The 23270-nt window shown below is 43.7% G+C and overlaps 1 protein-coding gene across 1 annotated transcript in view; it reads left to right on the forward strand.

The window, feature by feature from the left end:
- ptprq (protein tyrosine phosphatase receptor type Q) overlaps positions 1 to 23270 on the forward strand; it is a gene marked incomplete at its 5' end in the record, with an annotated part of 94258 nt that overhangs the window by 3762 nt on the left and 67226 nt on the right. Inside the window, 13 exons of the mRNA XM_079502304.1 lie at positions 1112 to 1507; positions 2510 to 2821; positions 3384 to 3677; positions 10713 to 11021; positions 11521 to 11654; positions 13226 to 13355; positions 14242 to 14246; positions 15311 to 15390; positions 16217 to 16323; positions 17386 to 17483; positions 19367 to 19538; positions 20518 to 20937; positions 21714 to 21877. Of these exons, the coding sequence (XP_079358430.1) occupies positions 1112 to 1507; positions 2510 to 2821; positions 3384 to 3677; positions 10713 to 11021; positions 11521 to 11654; positions 13226 to 13355; positions 14242 to 14246; positions 15311 to 15390; positions 16217 to 16323; positions 17386 to 17483; positions 19367 to 19538; positions 20518 to 20937; positions 21714 to 21877 (2621 nt within the window). The remainder of the gene's footprint in view (positions 1 to 1111; positions 1508 to 2509; positions 2822 to 3383; positions 3678 to 10712; positions 11022 to 11520; positions 11655 to 13225; positions 13356 to 14241; positions 14247 to 15310; positions 15391 to 16216; positions 16324 to 17385; positions 17484 to 19366; positions 19539 to 20517; positions 20938 to 21713; positions 21878 to 23270) is intronic.

The following is a 23270-nucleotide window of genomic DNA, read 5'->3' on the forward strand; positions in this document are numbered from 1 at the left end:
ATGAACAGTTGTTTGGGAGACAGAGAATGACAGTCTTGGTGTGTAAACACAGTGGTGGAGAAAGTACTCGGAAAGTATCAATACTGTAGTATAGAAATACTGTAACATGTAATATATAATTGAGTAAAGAATGTCTCATTTCAAGTTTTCATATGCGTAAAAAATAAAAATATTTGCGACTCGTCGGCTATTTTCAAATGCCGGAAATGTATAGGGCTGAAGTATGCTTATATGTTTTGCCATAATAATGAAAATCTACAAAGTAACTAGTAACTAATGTTTTCAAATAAATGTAGTGAGAGTAAAAGTAGTAGTAGTGGGGTAGAAGTAAATGTACTGGAAATTGGAAATACTCAGGTAAAGTACAAATACCTAAAAATTGTACATAAGTACAGAACTTACTGTAAGTAAATGTACTTAGTTACTTTCCACCACTGTGTAAACGCAGCCATAGATATAGCTGAGTGAGGGGCTGGTATAGCTGAGTGTCTAAAGACACTCAGCTATACATCATGCAGCTGGCGCTGAATTCCAGCATAGCATAGATACGGGGCACTCCCTCCATTGAAAATAATTCAAAACATACGCTGCTCTCAGGACAAAAAGGTGGACATACATAATTACTATAACTTCTTCCCATACGCTGTAATAGCGCTTATACTATTCCTAGTAATGATTATAGGATGGCTAAATGCACAATACAGATGTACAGTACTGTACAGTGACAAACATTAATGAATTAATTAATCACATAACATCTAGGACGTATCAGTATTGTATAGATGTACAGTAAGTACATGCCATGTTTTTCTTTAAACAATATGTTTAGTGTTACATTCATCCGCCGTTACATTCATTCCACTACCTTAAACAAAATGACATGATCTGTCATTTCACCTCACACTGCAGGTTGTTAGTTCGACAGGGTCTAATAACTAAATTCTGAAATTTTCCCAAGAGAAGTTAAATGCTCAGGAATTTCGGGGAATTTTGGAAATGTACTCTCCCTCTTTCTCCCCCCCCCCCGTCTCTCTCTCTCTCTCTCTCTCTCTCTCTCTCTCTCTCTCTCTCTCTCTCTCTCTCTCCTCCCTCTATCTCTGTCGGCCCATAGTCCCTATGGTCCCTGCCTCCTTCTCTTTGGCCCTGGGGCAGGTGACAGAGCGCGAGGTGGAGCTTCGGTGGGGCGACCTCACAGCGCTGACCTCTGGTCAACAACATCGTGCACCTCAGGTTGTCCTCCAGTATCAAGAGGAGGCGAACGACGAACCTGGACGACCCGGAGAGGAGGAGGTGGGGGGAAACAGGAGAGTTGACAGGGGAGAGGATGTTATGTGGAGGAGGCGCGGAGCAGGCATGAACAGACTGGTGCATGTGCCAGTGTCCTTGTCATCCCGAGGGGTGACTCTGGCAGGTCTGTCCACCGGGAGTGTCTACTCCTTCTCCCTCAGAGCATCTCACTCTGATGGCTCGTCCTGGAGCCTGGGGCACACTCACACCGCGCATACCAGTGAGTCCTTACGCACGCACGCGCGCGCGCACGCACGCCCGCCCGCCCGCCCGCCCGCCCGCACGCACGCACGCACGCACGTACGCACGCACGCACGCGCGCGCGCACGCACGTACGCACGCACGCACGCACGCACTTAATTTAACTGTGTAGGGGAACCCTTTTTAACACCTTGGAGGCGCAAGACAGAGATCACGTCAAGTTCAAGTTCACGGTCAGTTGCCCGAGACGGAGATTGATTAATCTCCGTCAAATTAGTGCTATGAAAACTGATCGCATCGCTCTACAGCATAGAGGCGCTTGTTGCGCAATCCTCGGTGTTGCACAACAGTGACACGTCATAAAAAATGTTCCCTTCCTGTTTAGCTGACGACAACGAAAATCTTAAAACGTTCATAACTCGCGATCTAAATCATCCCGTCTAATTATGAAAAAAGATCCTGTGTTAGACGGCGCTCCGCGGTCCAGTCGCTGACTCGCTAGTCGCGATAGATTTATTCTTACCTCCCGTTGTTGCCGATCGACTCTAGAGTGGTGTGGCTATTGTTAGCTGCTACACACACATTCACAACAACTTGTGCTATAAACGATGGGCACATTTTATTAATGGATTAAATAGACCCAAGCCCTCAAGGTGTTAATGTTGCTGTATTACTGTATATTCTGTATACATAACAGCAACATGAGCAGGTTTATCTGGATCTACACTTAATATAGATCCTATATTACACCCAGCATGAAACTGTGCTAATTTACAACCGATACAAGTTGTCAATTTGAATAATCAGTTGGAACCCTGCAGTAGGAACTCAACAAGTAAAACAGAATAATCAGAAAACATGGCTGAAAATCAAACATCAAAGACACTGGAATTTTATATAAATAAGATGCATGATAAACAATTTATTGCGCAGGCTTTGCCTCAGTCTTTGCCTGAGATTAAATCTCGATTTCATCATCACCCACCAATATTATATCATGTTTATGCCCATTCTGTCACAGGGCCTACTCCACCACAAAACATCACGGTTGGTTCCGTCACAGTCAGTCAGATTTCAGTTCACTGGATGCTTCCGGAATCAAGCCATGCCAAAACATGGAGCTTTGTGGTGCACTATATGGACGTGGCTTTGGGACAGGAGTGGATCGCTGGAATGGCCAACATCTCCGGGTCAACTGTGATTGGTGGGCTGCAGACGTACGCTGCCGTGATTGGAGGTCTGGAGTCGTACAGGAAGTACAGGGTTGAAGTACACACAGTCACTGAGCACGGGGTCCAGAGCTGTGAACAGAAGCCTCTGATAGTGCGCACTGGTACGTGTTAAATGTCCTACACCATGGATTTCAACGTTTCCTCTATGTGTGTCTTCTATCCCCCAAAATACCCAATTTTAAACAATCAGGCTTTTATGTTTTTTATGGAAATTGGTCTCAGAACAGGCCAACTGATTTGGTGGTACCAGTAACATCATATGTATCACCCTACTTGGTATAATCCCTCCCCCTCTGGCCTCTTCGGTTTCAGTTCCTCTTTAGTTACACATTTATACTGTCTGCCATTGTTGTTTTTACGCGGTAATATCATAATGGACTGAAATAAAAGTATAATACATACATACATACATACATACATACATACATACATACATACGGAGATACCTGGAATTTATCTAGATATGATTAATAGTGTAGAGGGAAAAAGGGAGCGGACCAGAATGAATCCTATAGGATTTAAGTGGTTAAGTAGCACTATTCGAATTGTCCCCCAACACTCTGAAAATGCTCTGAAATTGCCATTCATTTGTGCAAATGCTGCTGTATTTGACTCCGGTCCAGTGAACTGAAGCTAATGACTGCTGTGTGTTGTGTGTATTAGGGTTGAGGGCCCCTAGCGGACTGGCAATGCGTATCGCAGGAGAAAACCCAGAGGCGTGCTGGAGCAGTCCACTGGACGACCCTCCAGAGGGCTATTACCTCACATCCCATCCACTAAACTACCCCAGACCAACTGCATTGTGGATAAATGAGTCCAGTCCTATTGCACTCTGGGAAAATGAGTCTGTATGTGTGGCTCTGGGCATGCTCACTCCAGGTCAGACCTACAAGGTGGGAGTGGTCTCAGTGAGGGGACAAGACCAGAGTCAGGAGACCGCCATCATTTACACCACAGGTAAGATGTAGTGGATATAGGGTTTGTCATGGTTTGCAGAAAGTTGAACCCAAAAGCAGAGCCAAACACAGGACCAAGTTTAAGGTATTTATTCACAATATAGTGAATTGGAGAATGGGGAAGGTGGCAAGGAAAACAAACATGGAGGCTGAGATGAGCAGTCAAGGCAGGCAGCAGGCAGACAGCAAGCAGACAGTGGGGGTACAGGTGAGCTGGGTTCTGGAGGAGAGGAGAAGAGCTTGAGTTGCAGGAAACACAGGAGCAAAACAGTAGGAATACTAGGAAATAACAGATAACTAAACTATAACTTCACTAGAAGGTAAACACTGGCTAGAGTTAAGCTACAGTACTACCATGAAAGGTTGTGCAATGATCTGGCGATGAGTGAAGACCATAAATACTCAGTGGCGGCCTTATATATGTTTCAATCATTTCAATTGAAATGGGTCTCGAGCCCCCAGGGGCCTCCCGATTAAAAACAAATAAAAAAATAAATGTATTAATATTAAAAAAATAATAATAATAATAATTATTTGTTATAGTAGTAGTAGTAGTAGTAGTAGTAGTAGTAATATAAGTGGTTATATTGCATTATATTGCGATGCAATATTGCATTGCATTGCATCGCAGCTTTCCAATCAGCCTTGTCAATTATTCAGCCTCATCCTGTACGTCCACTTACCACGGTAACAGGACAACTCACCACTTTTATGTTTTCCTCCCGGAAGTTTCCCCAGTGAGGGGTGGGAGAGGCTGGACAGCAGACGGCTGGACTTTGAATTTCTCTAACTATAAACGTTCACGACAGCAGACAGCCTAAGTACAAATATAATTTATGAAAAGCTACTACAGTGAAGTCGGTTCACAGAAGTTGTTGAAGGCTATGTGGGGATTATCTGACGAGGTACCATTTGAGTGGGCAAAACCTTACATATACTAAATTATATTAAATTGTTTATAGGGTCAATATAAGTAAAATAATATAGCCTTTCCATAGGAGTATATTTTTTATATTTTTCCAAAAAGAATACAAACAGCCAATAGCATATTACAAAGTAGCATATTACATTTTCCCCAGTGAGGGGGCACTGCCACTGGGGATAATTCCGGGAGGAAAAACGGGCAAGCACCGGGGTGAATTGTCCAGTTGGCAGCAGCTACTAATCACTGCAGGTACTTGACACGTCACGTTGTTTGTTTGTTTGTAATTGTTCACACTTCCCGGTGTGTGCACTCACTGCACTAGCAGCGAGAGTTGCGATTGCATCATTGTATAGCCTATGCTGCCTCCCAGTTATATCTTACAGTAATTTCAAGACAAAGTAAAATTATTATTTAATCAAGCTGCTTTTGTGTATTTTTCTACTTGGCTGTGCTGTATGCTGTTCATGCTTTGAAGTCCGATAATACACACTGAAATAAAATTATTTTATTTTTTTAATAATAATAATACATTATTAAAATCATGACTTCGCTCTGAAGTTTTCAGGAAGTAATTAAACATTTTTATGGACTTTTGATATAAAAACACACAAAAATGAGAATTTGCCCATTTTTTTGGCAGCCATTGTTAGGTATGCCCATATGATGACCACGGATATCGCCCCTGTAAATACTGTCAGGGCTGATAAGTTCATGGCCGGCAGGTGCATCAATTGAGTGCGATGAAGTGATCACAGACAGGTGTGCCAAGGCTGGAAGCTGGGAGGAAAGCCGACGCCCACCCACACACAGCCACAGAATGCCCTCACAGAGCCATAGACTGTGACAGGGTTGAGACAATATATTGCTTTGTCAATATTGGCCTTACACTGGCCATTTATCAAATAAAGTTGCGTCAATATTAGCATAATCAGCAAATAGATGATACTTTTTTTTTTGACTAAATCTTTATCCCACGATCTTTGTAACCCCTTCTTTTCACACGTTGCCAATGCCTAATCTGTAATCCTGGGCGCTACTCTCCCTCTGCCAACCTGGGGAGAGCCCCAACCAGCTACTCTTCCTGGGGTCCACATATGATTAAACATACAAACAAATACAATTACAAATACATAATTGTTAAAAAGTCACTATTCAACACACAGTAGTTCGGATAAAAGCAAATTCAAATTGAGTGAAAAAAACAAAACACTTCACAGTATCAAATTGAATTGTAGATGCTTTTTGAACTGAGCTCATGCATCCTTCAATTCATGAGGAGTGAGCAGGCCACTTCTTATCACCTGACAGGGGGGAGTTTCTCCAGTAGGATGTACAGTTGGGTGCCACCGATATTGTCCCTTATCATTTGACCCATTTAGGCCTGACCTCAACATTTAAAAAAATCCTTCTAAATCCTCCAGTTTTCTGAAATAAATATGTTCACGATTTTTCAAAAATAGCAGACCTACAAGCTTGTAGATCTGCTATTTTTCAATAGCTAAATTATAACATAATGTTTAAAACACCAAAAGGGGTTCCCGCCCAAAATGGGTTAACTGTCCTTTTGCGCAGATCACGCAAACCTCAGCAAAAAGAAAAGGACAATATCGATGGCCTCCAACTGTAGCACGCAGTGGAAGGAACATGTTATTCCCACCAGTTCCTTTCCCCTCCATCAGACTGACCAGGGGGAGGCAGTATAGAGACCAGGATTACTGCATGTTGTTTTGTGAGGGTACCTACCCTGGCTATAGATGCTACTTTTTAGCTCTGCCTCAAATGTTGAATGTATCTAAGGTGGTCCCATTCATAATTAGTTGCTAAACTACACATAAATTCCACACACAGGTGGGTTTATAAGTAGGGGAGCCTATCAATCAAATTTTGATGCCCGTGATTTTGGAATGTTAATTTTTGGAGACAGGTATATCTTGATTCTTGGGGTTACCAGAATGCCAAAAAAACATGTCTCCAATTTTTTATGTCAGGTTTAGCATGTTTAATTAGCATAATTAGCTAATAAATTGTCAAAAACGGAAATGGCAATAACTTTGCTTCTAGGTAACTTATAAAGGTGATCTAAGAGTCTGAGTCCATGTTTGTGATGTCCAGATATTCATCTGTTACCATTGTGAAGTCATACAACCTTTCCTAATTAGCATAATTGCCATACATTATGCAAAAACGAGGTGAACATCAGCAAATTGCTGCATGTTTTACTTTTAGTCAACTTTGAAAGCTTCTCACAGACTTCAAGTGTATGTTTACAACTCCAGGAATAATTATCATCCTATGAATAAATCATGCAACCTTTTGTCTATGTAATAATTATGTAATAATCACACCAAAACCAGAAATAGCTGTATTTCTTTGCTTTAAGTTAATTAATACGCATGATCTTACAGACAGTGTAAGTCTGTTTGCATGTCTAGAAAATATTAGAAGCGACCTCGCACTAAAGGGCGGGGCGAGTGCTGGTGCTTTGGAATGGGGGGTCAGATCAACATATCTGCCTGGGTCATGACAGACTGCTGGGCGAGTGCTGGTGCTTTGGCATAGGGGGTCAGATCAACATATGGAATGTATTCTGAACTGGCCATATATGGAGCGTGTCTTGAGTGTACAGGGTTTGATGAGGTCAGATCAACATATGGAATGTCAGAACAGGTCAGCTCCATATAGAGATCTAATTTAATTTTCGGGCCTGTTGAGAACTAATAACTTTGGGGCAGGCCCGTCCATAATTTCCTAAAGGCGACCTGCAGTCGCAAGAAAGAACAATATGGGAAATGGTCACAGAATTATCAGATTGTTTATTCTAATATTTACAGAAAGTTTTGAAAATTGAAGGGTCTCCATCTTCGTCGTCATCGTCAATCCCCAACAGATGTGCCTTGCTTACCACACACCTCTAATCATCTGCCCCACACATGCACATCTCAGAGCAGTTCAAATTTTAGATCGACAAGAACAATGTGATATGCACTGTGATTTCTTGCAGACACATTTGATCAGTTGGGTAATGGTGGCTGGCCCGTGGGTATCCCGTGTTGTGACTGGCACCAGTTGAGCTCCCTCAGCCTCCCATCCATATTCAGTTGCTGGTGGCATCTGTGGGTTAGGTACGTGCTGCGTCAGAACTGAGCCTTTTTGTAGCTCATAGTATATACAGTAGCAACTGCAGATACCACCTCCACAGGACACCTGTTTAGACCTGGCCAACAGGTTAAATTCCCTGGAGCTGTCTGATCAGCTCCAGAGACGGCATGGAACCCTGGTAAGGCTGAAGTCCTCGTTTTACCCAGTGCCTGCACTACTGGCTCCAGCGATGATACGTTTTTTGTTCCCCACACCGGTGATGAAATAGATGTCCTTGCACAGCTGATGGTACCGTCGTATTGTAAGAACAAAGACATCAGTGTCAGGGGACTCAATGTAGAGCTGTGTTGCCCCTCTTCGGACAGCATCCAGGTTGTGCAGGATTATCCTTGTGTCAGCCTCTTCCTGTACGCTGTGGAGATGTTTTACATCGATAGAGTTTGAGTGGACAGCCTGCCTTGACGTGATTATAAAAACATTGGGTTTCACCTGGAAGTGTTGGAGGGCTTTCTTAGCAAGATAAGACAGTCAGCTCATCTTTGGTGCTGATACCTGACAAGAACTGTTTTTCTGACACTTCCCTATCGGTGTGTTGTCTTCCACATGATAAGTGGTAGGGGCCTGGGGCTTTCCACCCTGGCGTCGGTCAAATACTACATGGATCTCACTATGTTCTTTGGTCTTCCTGTCCAGTGTGGCTATGGAGTGGTCAGCTTACTGGGAACATGTCTTGATCCATGGTGGCTTTCCCATTGCCTGTACCAATGCCATTCCATCTATGACAGTTACACTCTTAGCTCAAGTTAGCTGGAAGGGTACAACTGTCAAAAAAGATTGAAGCATTTGTTTGCCAGCTGTACGAGCCCGGTACAAATCCTGTGGATGTTGATGAGCTCAGGTGGAGGTTATTCACAAAGAAACAATTAGAAGCCGAGAAGCTGCCACCTACACAAGCAGCATTAAATCAAGCCATTACCCATGCATATTATCAGGCAATGGTATGGGATCAGGACCACGTACCTAACCCACAGATGCCACCAGAAACTAAAAATGGATGGGAGGCTGAGGGAGATCAACTGGTGCCAGTCACAACACGGGATACCCACGGCCCAGCCACCATTACCCAACTGATAAAATGTGTCTGCAAGAAATCACAGTGCATATCACATTGTTCTTGTCGATCTCAAAATTTGAACTGCTCTGAGATGTGCATGTGTAGGGCCGATGATTAGAGGTGTGTGGTAATGTAAACAAGGCACATCTGTTGGGGATTGACGATGACGAAGACCCTTCAATTAAATGTGTTTTCAAAACTTTCTGTAAATATTAGAATAAAAATCATGTGATAATTCTGTGACCATTTCTCATATTGTTCTTTATTTTATGAGGGATATATATATATATATATATATATATATATATATATATATATATATATATATATATATATATATATATATATAAAGCTAATAATGGAAAGGTTGCATATCCTAGTTATGGAAAGAGAATATTTTCTAGACATGCAAACAGACTTACTGTCTGTAAGATCACATTTATTAATTAACTTAAAGCAACGAAATATAGCTATTTCTGGTTTTGGTGTGATTATTACATAATTATTACATAGACAAAAGGTTGCATGATTTATTCATAGGATGATAATTATTCCTGGAGTTGTAAACATACACATGGAGTCTGTGAGAAGCTTTCAAAGTTGACTAAAAGTAAAACATGCAGCAATTTGCTGATGTTCACCTCGTTTTTGCATAATTTATGGGAATTATGCTAATTAGGAAAGCTTGTATGACTTCACAATGGTAACAGATGCATTTCTGGACATCACAAACATGGACTCAGACTCTTAGATCACCTTTATAAGTTACCTAGAAGCAAAGTTATTGCCATTTCCGTTTTTGACAATTTATTAGCTAATTATGCTAATTAAACATGCTAAACCTGACATAAAAAATTGGAGACATGTTTTTTTGGCATTCTGGTAACCCCAAGAATCAAGATATACCTGTCTCCAAAAATTAACATTCCAAAATCACGGAAAGTGATAGGCTCCCCTACTATTGGTTGATTTGTGAAAATCTGGACCTCAGAAGTAAATTACTACTGAGGATGTTGTTGTGTATTATGGGATTATACACACTTCCACCACAGTGTTGTTGAGCAAGGCACTGAGCCCGAAACAGCTACTAATGATCAGGTTGTGTGTGTGTGTGTGTGTGTGTGTGTGTGTGTGTGTGTGTGTGTGTGTGTGTGTGTGTGTGTGTGTGTGTGTGTGTGTGTGTGTGTGTGTGTGTGTGTGTGTGTGTGTGCGTGCGTGCGTGCGTGTGTGAGAGACAGTATTTGAAGCGTTCCAGCGGGTCTGTCTGTCTTGTTAACTAAAGGTAAAAATAATAACTGTCTGGCTGTCACTCTGGGGGCAATATAACCCGAACGAGAGCCAAAAATACGGCAAATTAAAGCCGATATACCCTATTTTTCTCGCTCGTGCACCCAGCTAGCCGTCATCAAGCCCATTTTGGACTGCATTTCTGGCTGCGCCACAGTATGTGTGACCCGAATGTGTGACCCCAATGTGACCCCAATTAGATGACTGCTCGGTGTGAACACAGCCCTTCATTGGGGTCAATAGGCCAATCAGCATCAGCTGCAGGGGTCAATAGGTCGCACTGAGAGACATACCTGTAGGGAGTAGGGACATACAGACAGACACTGTCGCTTAAAGCAGGGGTTCTCAACGTTTTTGGCTGGGGACCCCCGAAAAAAACACTTTTTTTTCTTTTTTCTTTTTTTCAAAAATTATTTGGGCACCCCCCAAAATAATTTCGGGACGGCCCGAGGGGTCGACCCCCAGGTTGAGAACCCCTGGCTTAAAGGAGCGATTGGCACTGCTCAAAAATGATATGCAGACTTGCAGAGTCAAAGCAGACATACATTTGTGAAAAAAGTAATGAAGTGTCCTTTGTCTCTTTTTCTACCTGAACATTTGCATCTCTGCAGAGCCATGGCCTGTGCAGGTAGCGCTCCCTCTGTCCGTGGGCACAGACTCTTCTCTGCTGTACATCCAGCCGCCACGGCAAGGCGTGCTCGACGGGGTGAAGGTGTGTCTTTGCCACGGCGCGTGTGACAACGAAGAATGTCGGGAAGCGACGTGTGAGGAGGACACGTGCGAGTGGCACTCTCTCCCCGCCGGGGCCCACGTGGTGTCCCTCAGAAACCTGAGTCCAGGGTCCCAGTACCGTCTCGGGGTGTACAGCACCAGCCGAGAGAGGACGGGAGCCCCCTTCTTCACGCACCCCATCAGAACCAGTGAGTTACACGGTTCATTTTGTCAGCAAATTTTGATTTAGTTTAGTCATAGTCTTTTGAATAGTCTTTAGTTTTAGTCATATTTTAGTCATCTGAAACGTTTTCAGCATGCTCCCCCGTGGCGGCCAAGTCTATGGACTTAACTTTGCGTTAATCATGCCCCCCCCCCCCCCCCTCACTTCACACGAGTGTGATTTTTAAATAGCAGATCTACAAGCTCAATACGCCACATTGTGAGCTTATCAAACGTATTTAGATGGTATATCTAATTTAGCTGTGGACCCCCTGCTGCAACAAACACAAACATACACACACGCAGTATAACCACATCGTAATAACACCGTGATTAAAAGAACCTTCTTCAGTGCTATCTTTGAAACCGATGAGTCTTAGTTTTAATTTTCCCTAAACCCTCCTAGGTTAATTACTATCCTCTGCATGTTTTTCTTGACAATAATTACAGCATAATGATCTGACGTGTGCGTGTTTCTAATTGCAGGCCTGGCCCCTCCGGGCAGTGTGAGAGAAGGCGTGGTGACAGAATGGTCGGCGGAGCTGCTTTGGGATGCAGCGGGCGGCCGCTCACACGGCTACGAGGTCATCTGCTTCGACTGTGACCGCCACACACTCACGGTACAAACCAAAGCCCCACAAGTCATTAAGAATCAGTCAGGGTTGCTTTTGGTGTCTCAATTTGATGTGAATGAATTTGTGGGATTGCTTTAGCGGCTCAAGGTCAGCCCAGTCGGGCTTGTTAAAGTCCACAATCAACGGTCAGTGGTGGAAAGTAACTAAAGTATGTTTACTTAAGTACTGTACTTAAGTACAATTTTGAGGTATTTGTATACTTTATTAAGTATTTATTTGAGTAACAGGTCTAGTTATTATTAAAAAAAAACATACAGCCCTGTATATATTTCAGCCATTTGAAAATAGCCAATCTACAAGTTCACAATGCGTCGCGATGCGACGCATTGTGAGCTTGCAGATTTGCTATTTTCAAAAGATTTGCATACACTTGAAAAAAGTAGTGGGTGAGGAATGTTTCTCTTCTCTCCATGTTCAGTAATGACTCCTGAAGGGCTTTTTAATCCCAGGCTCTCCACTCCCATGTGCTCCACTGGGGCTGTTTCAGTGGCAAAACGACACCACTAGTGTTTCTATGTGGGCAAGTTGTATATACAATACAGGTGTGTGTTTGTGTGCATGACATGTGTATTTGGCTTTTAGTTTGATTGTTGGATTTTGGGCCCAAAAAACATAGGGACGTACAAAACATAGGGACATACAAAACATAGGGACATACAAAACATAGGGACATACAAAACATAGGGACGTACAAAACATAGGGACATACAAAACATAGGGACATACAAAACATAGGGACATACAAAACATAGGGACATACAAAACATAGGGACATACAAAACATAGGGACATACAAAACATAGGGACATACAAAACATAGGGACATAGGGACACACACGGACATAGGCCGCGTGTGTCTCTATGTCCCTATGTTTGGAGTATAAACAGCTGCAATACCGCTTTGTAAGCATTTATTTCATATTTACATGTCGATTTCAGCTCTGACATTTATTTCAGACATGCTCTAGTATGTGAAGAGTCTGCCTGTGCTATTAACTAATTTAAAATAAAAAGTTTCTCTCTGGTGAATAGCTGAAATTTGCGCGATGGCAGGCTCTCAGTCAAATCTGGTCACATATATCCTTTTTTATGGTAACGATTAATTGGATGGTTTTAGTGAAATTCAACTCTATCTATAGATTTTCTTTCTTTTAAAAATGTTCTACAAGCTCACAATGCAATTTTTGAATAGGGCTTAAGTGGTCATTTTCAATGTTTGTGTATTTTATTTATTCACTTCTTTGCTTGTTCATTGTATAACTGTGTTTTATTATACTGTATATACTTTCCATCTAAAGTAATTTGTGTTTATTTTAATTGTATTAGTTTGCTCCGTTTTTCTAAGTGATTTAAACATTTAGCAATTTTTACAAATAAAGGGTCAAAACATTGGTATAATAATCGGTGGCCCAGGATTCTATTTGTGTGTGTTTGTGTGTTTGTGTGTGTGTGTGTGTGTGTGTGTGTGTGTGTGTGTGTGTGTGTGTGTGTGTGTGTGTGTGTGTGTGTGTGTGTGTGTGTGTGCGCGCGTGTGCGTGTGACGTGATGTGCTACAGGTTCAGAAGGTGGAGGGTCAGAACGCTGTGTTTTCCAGGCTGACTCCAGGCACACGATATCACTTTGCAGTGAGGACAGAGAAGCAGTCCTTCACCGACAGCCCTGCTGTCACTCTCAATGTCACCACAGGTAGTATAGACACATGCACACACACACACACACACACACACACACACACACACACACACACACCTACAGTACACTGACTCTGTCACTCCCTGTTGATTTTCCACACACTATAGATGCTATAGATATAGGGTATGTGAGTGACATCATCATATACCCAGAAGTTATGCAGGAACACCCACTGAATGGCAAAAAACGACATTATGGCCTTGACATGAATCCAAACAGAAAAGTCCTATTTCATTACATTAAACAACGTTAAACTACATTAAATTCACTTTGCCACTCGATTTGCCACTCACTTTATGCATCCCTAAAGCCGGCTCCACACTGCCCCGACGGTCGGCTGTCGCCAGTCGTGAGACTGTCTGTAGGAGACTGTCTGTCTGTCTGTAGGAGACTGTCTGTAGGAGACTGTCTGTAGGAGACTCCCGACGAGAAGCTCCCGTCTCCGTCCATATCGCCTTATCGACGCGTCGGAACCCGTTGATGAAGAACCGAACATGTCCGGTCGGTTGCCGATGTCGGCAGCGACGCTATCCATGTTGTAGTGATGAGGGGGTTAAATTACTCCACTGTAGAGTGGACTTCTAGTCTGCTCGTCATGTTTCAGGGCTGACTATACTGTGAATTAGATACCATATTCCCGCTAAACCAGCAATATTTGCATTGAGATCACAAAAAAAAGACTTTCACCCAACCAGCTGCTGAGATTGAACAGGCGTGCACGAGAGTTGTACACAGTCACAGATAGATGGGAAGCGACTGGACATATATTATAGGTAGGCCTATTATGCTTTATATATTATATTATATTGTGTCACGGACAGTTCGCAGAGAGAGAGACGTGCTGCGTGCTGGTGATTACTGAGAATCTCCGTGTTGCCAGATTTTGTGAGTGAAACAAGCGACTAGGTCTATGAAAACAAATCCAAAAGAAGCAACCAGTTTCACTACTTGATCCCTATTTCATCAGCTATTCTTTTTTAAAGAATCATGAAAGCAAGCCAAAATAAGCAACTACACTTCAGAAATAAGCCCAAACTATAAAGCAACGGGCAACTATGAATATTAAGCTATGTTACAGGACAACTAGCCCGAAGTCGCTTATAATAAGCAGACCTGGCAACACTGCAAACCAGCGCTTTCTGCAATTTGCTTGGGGGAAAATAATGTTTCGTCGGCAGACTGTCTTTGTGCAGATAAAAAATGCTAGTCTGTTGCAATATGAGAGTTTTAAGTAGTCTTTGACTAGTCTGGACAAGTTTGCTCGGTCTGGAGTCACCTTAACCGTAATCCTCATAGTCCAATAGTGTTGATTTTCTCAGCAAAGTTTGATTTAGTTTTAGTCTTTTTAATACAATTCCATTTAGTTTTAGTCACATTTTCGTCATCTGAATAGTTTTAGACTAAATCTACAGTTGATTTAGTCGACTAAATTGTATTTAGTCCGGCCTTAATGCCATTGAAATGCTTGATTTATACAGAAAATAGCCGAAGTCTATACAAGCTCGGCTATTTTTGGAAATCAAAATGACTTGTCTTTCAGTTATTTTTGATCTCATCTCCACTAGTCACTCCCTAACATTGTCTAGTTATTTTTGTTGATGAAGTTGTCAATATATTTAGTCTTAGTTTTAACCTTTTGTTTAGTTTTCATCATAGTTTTTTGTCGATGAAATCAAAACTGCCTCACAACATGCCTGAACTTAACTTCATACGGTACACTGTAATGTATCCATGCTCGAAGTTACTAATTTATAATATTTGTGTGTGTGTGTGTGTGTGTGTGTGTGTGTGGTGCGTGCGTGCGTGCGTGCGTGCGTGCGTGCGTGCGTGCGTGCGTGCGTGCGTGCGTGCGTGCGTGCGTGCGTGCATCAGATCCTAGTCCAGTGCTGGTGTCAGTCGTAAATAAAACGACATCTTCTGCGGTCATCGGGTGGAGCGTGGTGACGCAGGGCGTGTTCGACGGATTCATCCTGTCAATCAAAAACACAACGTCCAATCGGCAGTCGGACCTGCTCTCCCAGGACGACAGGTAGGTCTCAGTTGAACTCTCAGGTGTCCACGTTATGTTTTCAAATACAAAATGACTAGTATCTGTGAGATGGAGGAGGACTGAATTAAGCAGTCACACCTGGCCTGAGTCAAACTAGTAACTACAGTATAACTTGACTCACAGTATAACTGGAGCTGGGTGTGACTGCGCACCTGTTGTGCATGGAGTTAATCGAGGCACAACAGGATAAAGCAGTCATCTCCAAAAGCAGTCATCTCTCAGAGAGAGAGCCACTGTCCAGACAGAGGAGCCATCTGCTCTCCTGTGTAAAATAGTATTGTGATGCTTTCAAAGTGTTATTCCCTGCACTTCATGGAGGATTAAAACAACCAACTGAAGAAAGCCGCCCTGTGTCGTGTCCTTCCTTTGCCCTGAGTCATGGTGACTAGTCGGTCATAGTATCCTTTGTCAGGACTTGGAAGAATGAAACATTCTGAAACATTATACATTGTGTTTGGACAATAATGCTAGACTTGTATCACGCACAAACAACGAATTAAGAAACAAATGTATATCTAATTAAACATAAAATACATATAACAATATTTAAGTAAGTAACATGCTTTGTTTGTGTCCATAGACATTGCAACAAGTACGTACTGTACAGTTAGGTCATCAAAATATGCTGTCAGAGTTATGGACACTGTGTGTGTGTGTGTGTGTGTGTGTGTGTGTGTGTGTGTGTGTGTGTGTGTGTGTGTGTGTGTGTGTGTGTGTGTGTGTGTGTGTGTGCATGTGTGCGTGCATGTGTGCGTGCGTGTGCGTGCATGTGTGAGTGCGTGTGCGCCTGTGCGTGCTCTCACAGGTGTTACACTTTTAAAGGACTTGTTCCTGGAAGCTTCTACTCCATTGAGGTCATCAGCATCAGTGGAGCCAAGAGGAGTCAGCCTGCTACTGTAAACCTGAACACCAGTGAGTTCTCCAACACACCCACAGTACTGTAGCTGGAATTCATTCATGGATTCGGTGTGTTAAGTAGATTAAATTAACTTTTGAAATCAAATTTCATTCAGAGATTTTTAAGGAGTTTATAAAGGCACTATAATAAGCCAATGTGAAAAGGTTGCCATTTCTTCTTACGCCTTGGATGGCAATTGGATGATTTGAGGCATTTTGTTCCAAAAATGTGTTTTGCAAAAATCCACCTGTTGGTGGCGCTATAACAGGCCAATGTGAAAAGGATGGGATATATTCCTCAGCCTAGTAGGAACGTCTGTGAAAGATTTCACGTAAATTGCACGCCGCGTTCATGATTTGAGGCTTTTTGTTCAAAACGGGACAATCTTGCAAACTTTGAAAGCCAATGTTAGCCAATCAGGATGGAATATGAAATATCGGACAGATCAGTCTTGAGCACATGACTATAGAGATACTGTGTAACGATTTGCGGGATTTTCGGAGAGAATCTGGAGGAGTAATATCCGAAAATGTGTTTTACAAAAGTCGGCCTCCTATAACAGGTCGTTCTGGAAAATTTGGGGCAGAGGTTCATCGTTGGCATCTAGGGAGTGTGTGTGCAAAGTATGGCATCGACCAGGTTAACGGTGCCGGAGATTAGCTGTACACAGACGGACGGACGGACACACACACACACACACACACACACACACACACACACACACACACACACACACACACACACACACACACACACACACACACAAACGGACACACACGAACGGACACACACACGGACGGACGGAGTGCAACACATACTCTCTCCCCATGCCTTCGGCCTAGTGGAGACAATTAGGGGTGCTACACTTCTTTCAAACTAATCAATTTAATCAACCAATTGAATCTATTTTAATTCAACGGATTTTCCAAAATACTGAAAATAGCAGATCAATAAGCTCACAACGTGTCGCAGCAACGTGTTGCGAGATTTCAGCTATTTTCATAATCCTCAGATTGGCTAATCAAAGTGTTTTGTCGTTTTGTTTGGTTTTGCATGTAATTGGTGTATGTTTGCAGTCCCAGGTGTGCCACAGGGGGTGGTGCTTGCAGATGAGGTGGTGACCTCTGTGTTCATCAGCTGGAGTCCTCCATTAGGACAGGTGGATGGCTATAAGGTATAATGTCTTCTTTTAACCCATTTTAAGACCTGGAACGCATCTCTGTGTCACCTTAGCTTTTAACCACTTTAGCCATTATTTTAAACTTTAGCTATTGAAAAATAGCAGATCTGCAAGAAGTACTGTAGATTTTTTTTAATTGTGAAAATATGTGCAAATCTTTGAATATTATATTCTTTCAACTCAAATCTAAATTCTGGGGGGGTCCCTGGAACAAAATAGTTTGAGATGGGGGTCTGCGGGTATCATTCTTTCACAACAACCATTTTTAACTCAAATCTAAATTCTGGGGGGGTCCCTGGAACAAAATAGTTTGAGATGGGGTTCTGCAGGTATCATTCTGGGACACAAGGCAGCAAAATATGTGTATACTATATACTCACATACTGTACGCATGCACTGCACGCACACGCACACGCACACGCACGCACGCGCGCACACACACACACACACACACACACACACACACACACACACACACACACACACACACACACACACACACACACACACACACACACACACACACACACACACACACACACATTATTCAAGTTGTAGAGGAAGCAGGCCACCTAGCTGGTTCAGGTTCCACTCACCTGTGGACACCCAGTGAACCACGCTCACCCGTGGGGTCGCCTGGCAACCGCCATCGGCGCGGCAGAGCTTTGGTTACCGGCCCTTTAAATGATGCATGACCTCCTCAGAGCTATGGCCAGGAACAATGACCAAGCACTACACAGTACCACATTTACACACCAGCAAAACACAAGCAGAAGATGTTTTAATAATGTACTGTACAGTGTACATCAGTGGTTTTCAACCAGTGGTCCTTGGAGGGGGGGGGGGGGGTTCCAGGTGGTCCCCAGCTAGATGATAGAGAGTTGGTAACCATATGGACCGTTATTAGGGATGGGTATCATTAGGATTTTTGTGAGTCCGGTACCGATTCCGGTTCTGCTTATCGATTCCGGTTCTTAACGGTTCCCTAACGATGCCCTTACAGACCTATAACGGTCCGTTATAGATCTGTAAGGGCCGATTCATAGTCCTATTTATTGCTGAAAACAAGTCGGTTCTCGAAAGGTCCTAGAAAGGTCCTAGAAAGGTCCTCCAATGTAGAATAATTGTTATTTTTGATCAACGATTGCCAGCTTAGTATCTCTCCTATGGTACCAACATCAACACTGCATGGAATTGTGGAGAGAATCTTATCCAACGGCAACAATATATATGGTCTTTTTTTTCACAGGTTCCATCTTGTCATGCCATGTTTCTAAGGCTTATTGTGCCTATTGTTCTTATTGCTTATTGCCTTCCTGCTTGGTCCTGCCTTATCGCTGTAATTTTTTCTAGTTATTATTATTATTATTTCAAATGTTTTCAGTGACAGCACCCAGTACAGTTATCATGGAGAAATTGGGTCTCTAATGAATAATAAATACTGATCTGCATGCGTGCATGCTCGTACACATACTGTATGTGTGTGTGTGTGTGTGTGTGTGTGTGTGTGTGTGTGTGTGTGTGTGTGTGTGTGTGTGTGTGTGTGTGTGTGTGTGTGTGTGTGTGTGTGTGTGTGTGTGTGTTACAATACTTTGAAATATAGTAGAATTGGAGAAATATACATTGTGAGGATTTGGATTTACCATTAGGAAAAGACTCAGGTTAGTGTTAGGATTAGACATGTTAGGTTTAGGGGTTTAGGAGGATTAGATTTATGCCTTCTTTATAAACTTAGTTATACACACTGGGATTTGTTTTTACGTCCGGATAGTGATACCCCGTCCAGGACAGGAGACTTCAGGAGACTTTGCTCAGATCTGAACCCATTTGATTTGGCGTTAGTAACCTGTGTGCGTGCGTGCGTTAATTGTTCTCAGCTGGTGTGTGGCCTGCTGGCAGAGGACAGGCGGTGGTGGCTGGAGGTGTTTGTTGTGCACGGGACCAGTTATGAGATCAGGGACCTGATCCCTGGCTCAGCCTATGGACTCAGCATCTGCAGCATGCTGACTTCAGACGCCAGTCAAGCAGTCCATAGAGAGTTCTACACACGTAAGGAATGCACGCACGCACGCACGCACGCACGCACGCACGCACGCACGCACGCACGCACGCACGCACGCACGCACGCACGCACGCACGCACGCACACGCACGCACGCACGCACGCACGCACGCACACACACACACACGCACACACACACACACACCTTAGAGTAGGACATACCGTACTTATCAATTATCAGTTGCAGCTCTGAGTGAGATAGAGAGAGAGAGAGAGAGAGAGAGAGAGAGAGAGAGAGAGAGAGAGAGAGAGAGAGAGAACCCCAGCAGTGTGTGGGCTAAGCATTCATCCCATGCGGAGGTCATCAGATAATGGCAATGGCTGATTAGTTGGTTTTGAAGGGTGCTTCTCTCTTCTGATCAGAACATTGCTCCCCCACCTTGATTGGCATTCATAACAAGACACCAAACAGCCAAATGGAAGCAGGGAGGAAATGTGTGTCCTGAATGCACAACGAGGTGGCGCTTTTCTTTGTCCAGGCCAGTGGTGGAAAGTAACCAGTGGTGGAAAGTAACTAAGTACATTTACTACTACTGTACTTAAGTACTGTACTTAAGTACAATTTTGAGGTATTTGTACTTTTTCTCGAGTATTTCCAATTTCCAATACTTTTACTACTTCTACTCCACTACATCTCGGAGGCAAATATTGGAATTTAGTTACTAGTTACTTTGTAGATTTTGATTATTAGGCCTATTACAAAACATACGTTAACCACTTCAGCCCTATACATTTCAGCCATTGCTATTTTCAAAAGATTTGTATACATTTATTATACAAAACTTGAAATGGGAAATTCTGCACAATGAGTACTTTCTACTTTTGGCACTACTTTTTAAGTACATTTTGAATTCCGGACTTTTTACTTGTAACAGGAGCATTTCTACATTGCAGTATTGATACTTTTGCTTAAGTAAAATAATTGAGTACTTTTTCCCATCACTGGTAATGGGTTTTGTTTGTCCAGGCCCTGCAGGAGTGTGTGCCCTACGTCTGCTGCATGCCAACACGTCGTCCTTCACCGTGGGCTGGGACGGCGCGCCGGGACACTTCCACTTCCACAGAGTCACCGTGATGGCCGCCGGTGATTCTTCAGTCACCGTACCCCAGGGGGAGCGCACGGTCACCGTACCCCAGGGGGAGCGCACGCTCACCGTGCCCCGGGGGGAGCACACGCTCACTGCGCCCCGGGGGGAGCGCACGCTCACTGCGCCCCGGGGGGAGCGCACGCTCACCGCGCCCCAGGGGGAGCGCACGCTCACCGTGCCCCGGGGGGAACGCATCGCCGTGGTTACGGGATTGCGGGACGGCTGTGGCTACAACGTGAGCGCTGAGAGGGTGAGAGGGGCGGCGACAGGCAGCCCCGCTTTCCTCACCGTCACCACAGGTAGAGATATGATACCTCTGCTGTCTGTCGGGAAGAAACCACTTACCACCGGTAACTCCAAAATGTTTTTTAATATATTTTTTAAATATTTTTGGTTCAATATTTTTTTAACCAACACAGACATAAAGGGTGTTTAATAGCACTGATTTATGGAGAAAAAAAATCTCAAAAATGGAGTTAGGTGGTTTCTTCCCGACAGCAATGATATGATATGATATGATATGATATGATATAAAGTGCTTATATGAATATAAGTACTTTATTGTCAGTTCACACTGAAATTTGTCTTGCAACCCAGCAGCCTTGTATGCAACACATATACGTGCACATTTGACATAACACAGAAATTAAAATAAAATTACATACATAAAAACATGAAGGCAAGAGCAATGTCCACAGCTCAGTCTAGTCCTGGCCAAAATCCGGATTAAGCCTCAAAGTCGACTGATGGACAAAGGACCTCTTCAGTCTGACCTTATTGTATGCTGGAAACACCATATCTCCTTCCTGAAGGCAGCAGCCTATACTCTCCATACAAAACATGGCTATAGTATTCAAGGTGATATTCCTTGCTAACCTCAGCCTGCTGCCTGACCAAGGATGCTCTTGCACAGAAGGGCCCCGCTGCTCAACACCCCATTAACTCACTCACCATGAATGTCTCTTCATTGAATTACAGAAAGAAACTTTCTCCACCCCCACCCCCCCTCTTTCTCTCTCACTCCCCCCACCCCCCTCTTTGTCTCTCTCTCTGTCACTTGTGTCCCCCCCATGAGTGCCAAATCGCGTGCAGGGAGTGCGTGTGGTCAACGTGTCGACGCATGCGTTCTCGCTGCGCTGGGAGCGGTCGTCGGGAGGGTGCGTGGATCGCTACCGGGTCAGCCTGCTGCCTGACCAAGGAAATGTCACGGTGTACCCGACACACGACGGACACATCCAGGTATACATGCATGTGTGTCTGATGAGTCAGTGGAATCATAACTCGGCCTCAAAATAGCCACGCTGTAGCAGATGGAAACGAGAAAAGACACAGATGTTAAGTAATGTAATTTATGTGCAGTGTCATACCATCACTGAGTTATTATGGAGAGCTAGTGAAGGGAGGACGGACGGTAGATCTGCTACTGTAGATGTCTGCTTTCTTTGACTGAGTTATGGTACCAAATTCACACACACACACACACACACACACACACACACACACACACACACACACACACACACACACACACACACACACACACAGAGCTTCCCCCGTTCTGCAAAACCCCGCCTCATACCAGCTCTCCCTGGCTGCCAGGTGTCAGATACCCCCCCTCAAATGTAACCTTACACACCTACCTTACACACTCACAACACAGCACAGCACGCACACACGCGCGCACACACACACACACACACACACACGCACACACACACACCCACACATACACAGTTGAGTAATAGAGCTCATTATTTATTAGGTAGGCTTTGTGAGCGCAACCCTGAATCATTCATTTGCTTAAGCAGGTCTCCCTAGAGAGAGAGAGAGAAAGAGGGAGAGAGAGAGAAAGAGGGAGAAAGAGCTGGCCTGGGAGGGAGAGAGTTAGCCTTGTGCTAAGGCAGGAACCCTCACACCCTGCCATTCTCTGGCCCTCGCCAGCTAACAGCTAACCTGTGGAATACCGCAAGACCAGCACATACCATCACTACACTACTAACCCTGTGATTGACCTCAGGCTAACCTCACTAGCCTGCTAGCTATTGGACTCACTTTTCTTTTTCAACTCTGTGGATTACCCCGTTAGTCGCCTGCCGCTATAACCCCTCTGCTGTAGCGAGCAACACTGGATGCACCTGCATCTGATGGACATCAGGCCTCTATAACCGCAGCCTGCTGTGTCTTAACCAGAGCTAACGCTGCTACTGCCACGGCCCGCCAGCTATGGCCAGCGTGGCCCTTTCTCTCACGCTGCTCCTTACACTCTGCTTGGGACAGGTGCACTCACAGGTAAGCCTTCTATAGACCCATCCAGCTGATTCATTCATGCATGTGGATTCTCCACGCAAAGGTGCAGAACATAAATTCTGATTATGTGTACATGTGTACACTACACGCTCAGGGGTCAAACTATACACTCTTATCTTGCATACAACTGTGGTTGTTGCAGATATTTAAATTGCACTGCAACATATATGGCGTAGAGCAGTGGTTCCCAAACCGTTTAGCTTGAGACCCAAAACATAAATGTGATGTCTCCCCAGGATCCAAAGTGAAAATAGCCGATCTACAAGCTCACAACACAAGCTTGTGACGTGCTTGTAGATTTTCACTACTTCTTAAAACAATTTTC

The sequence above is a fragment of the Electrona antarctica genome (assembly GCF_951216825.1).
Source record: "Electrona antarctica genome assembly, chromosome: 5".
Lineage (NCBI taxonomy): Eukaryota > Metazoa > Chordata > Actinopteri > Myctophiformes > Myctophidae > Electrona > Electrona antarctica.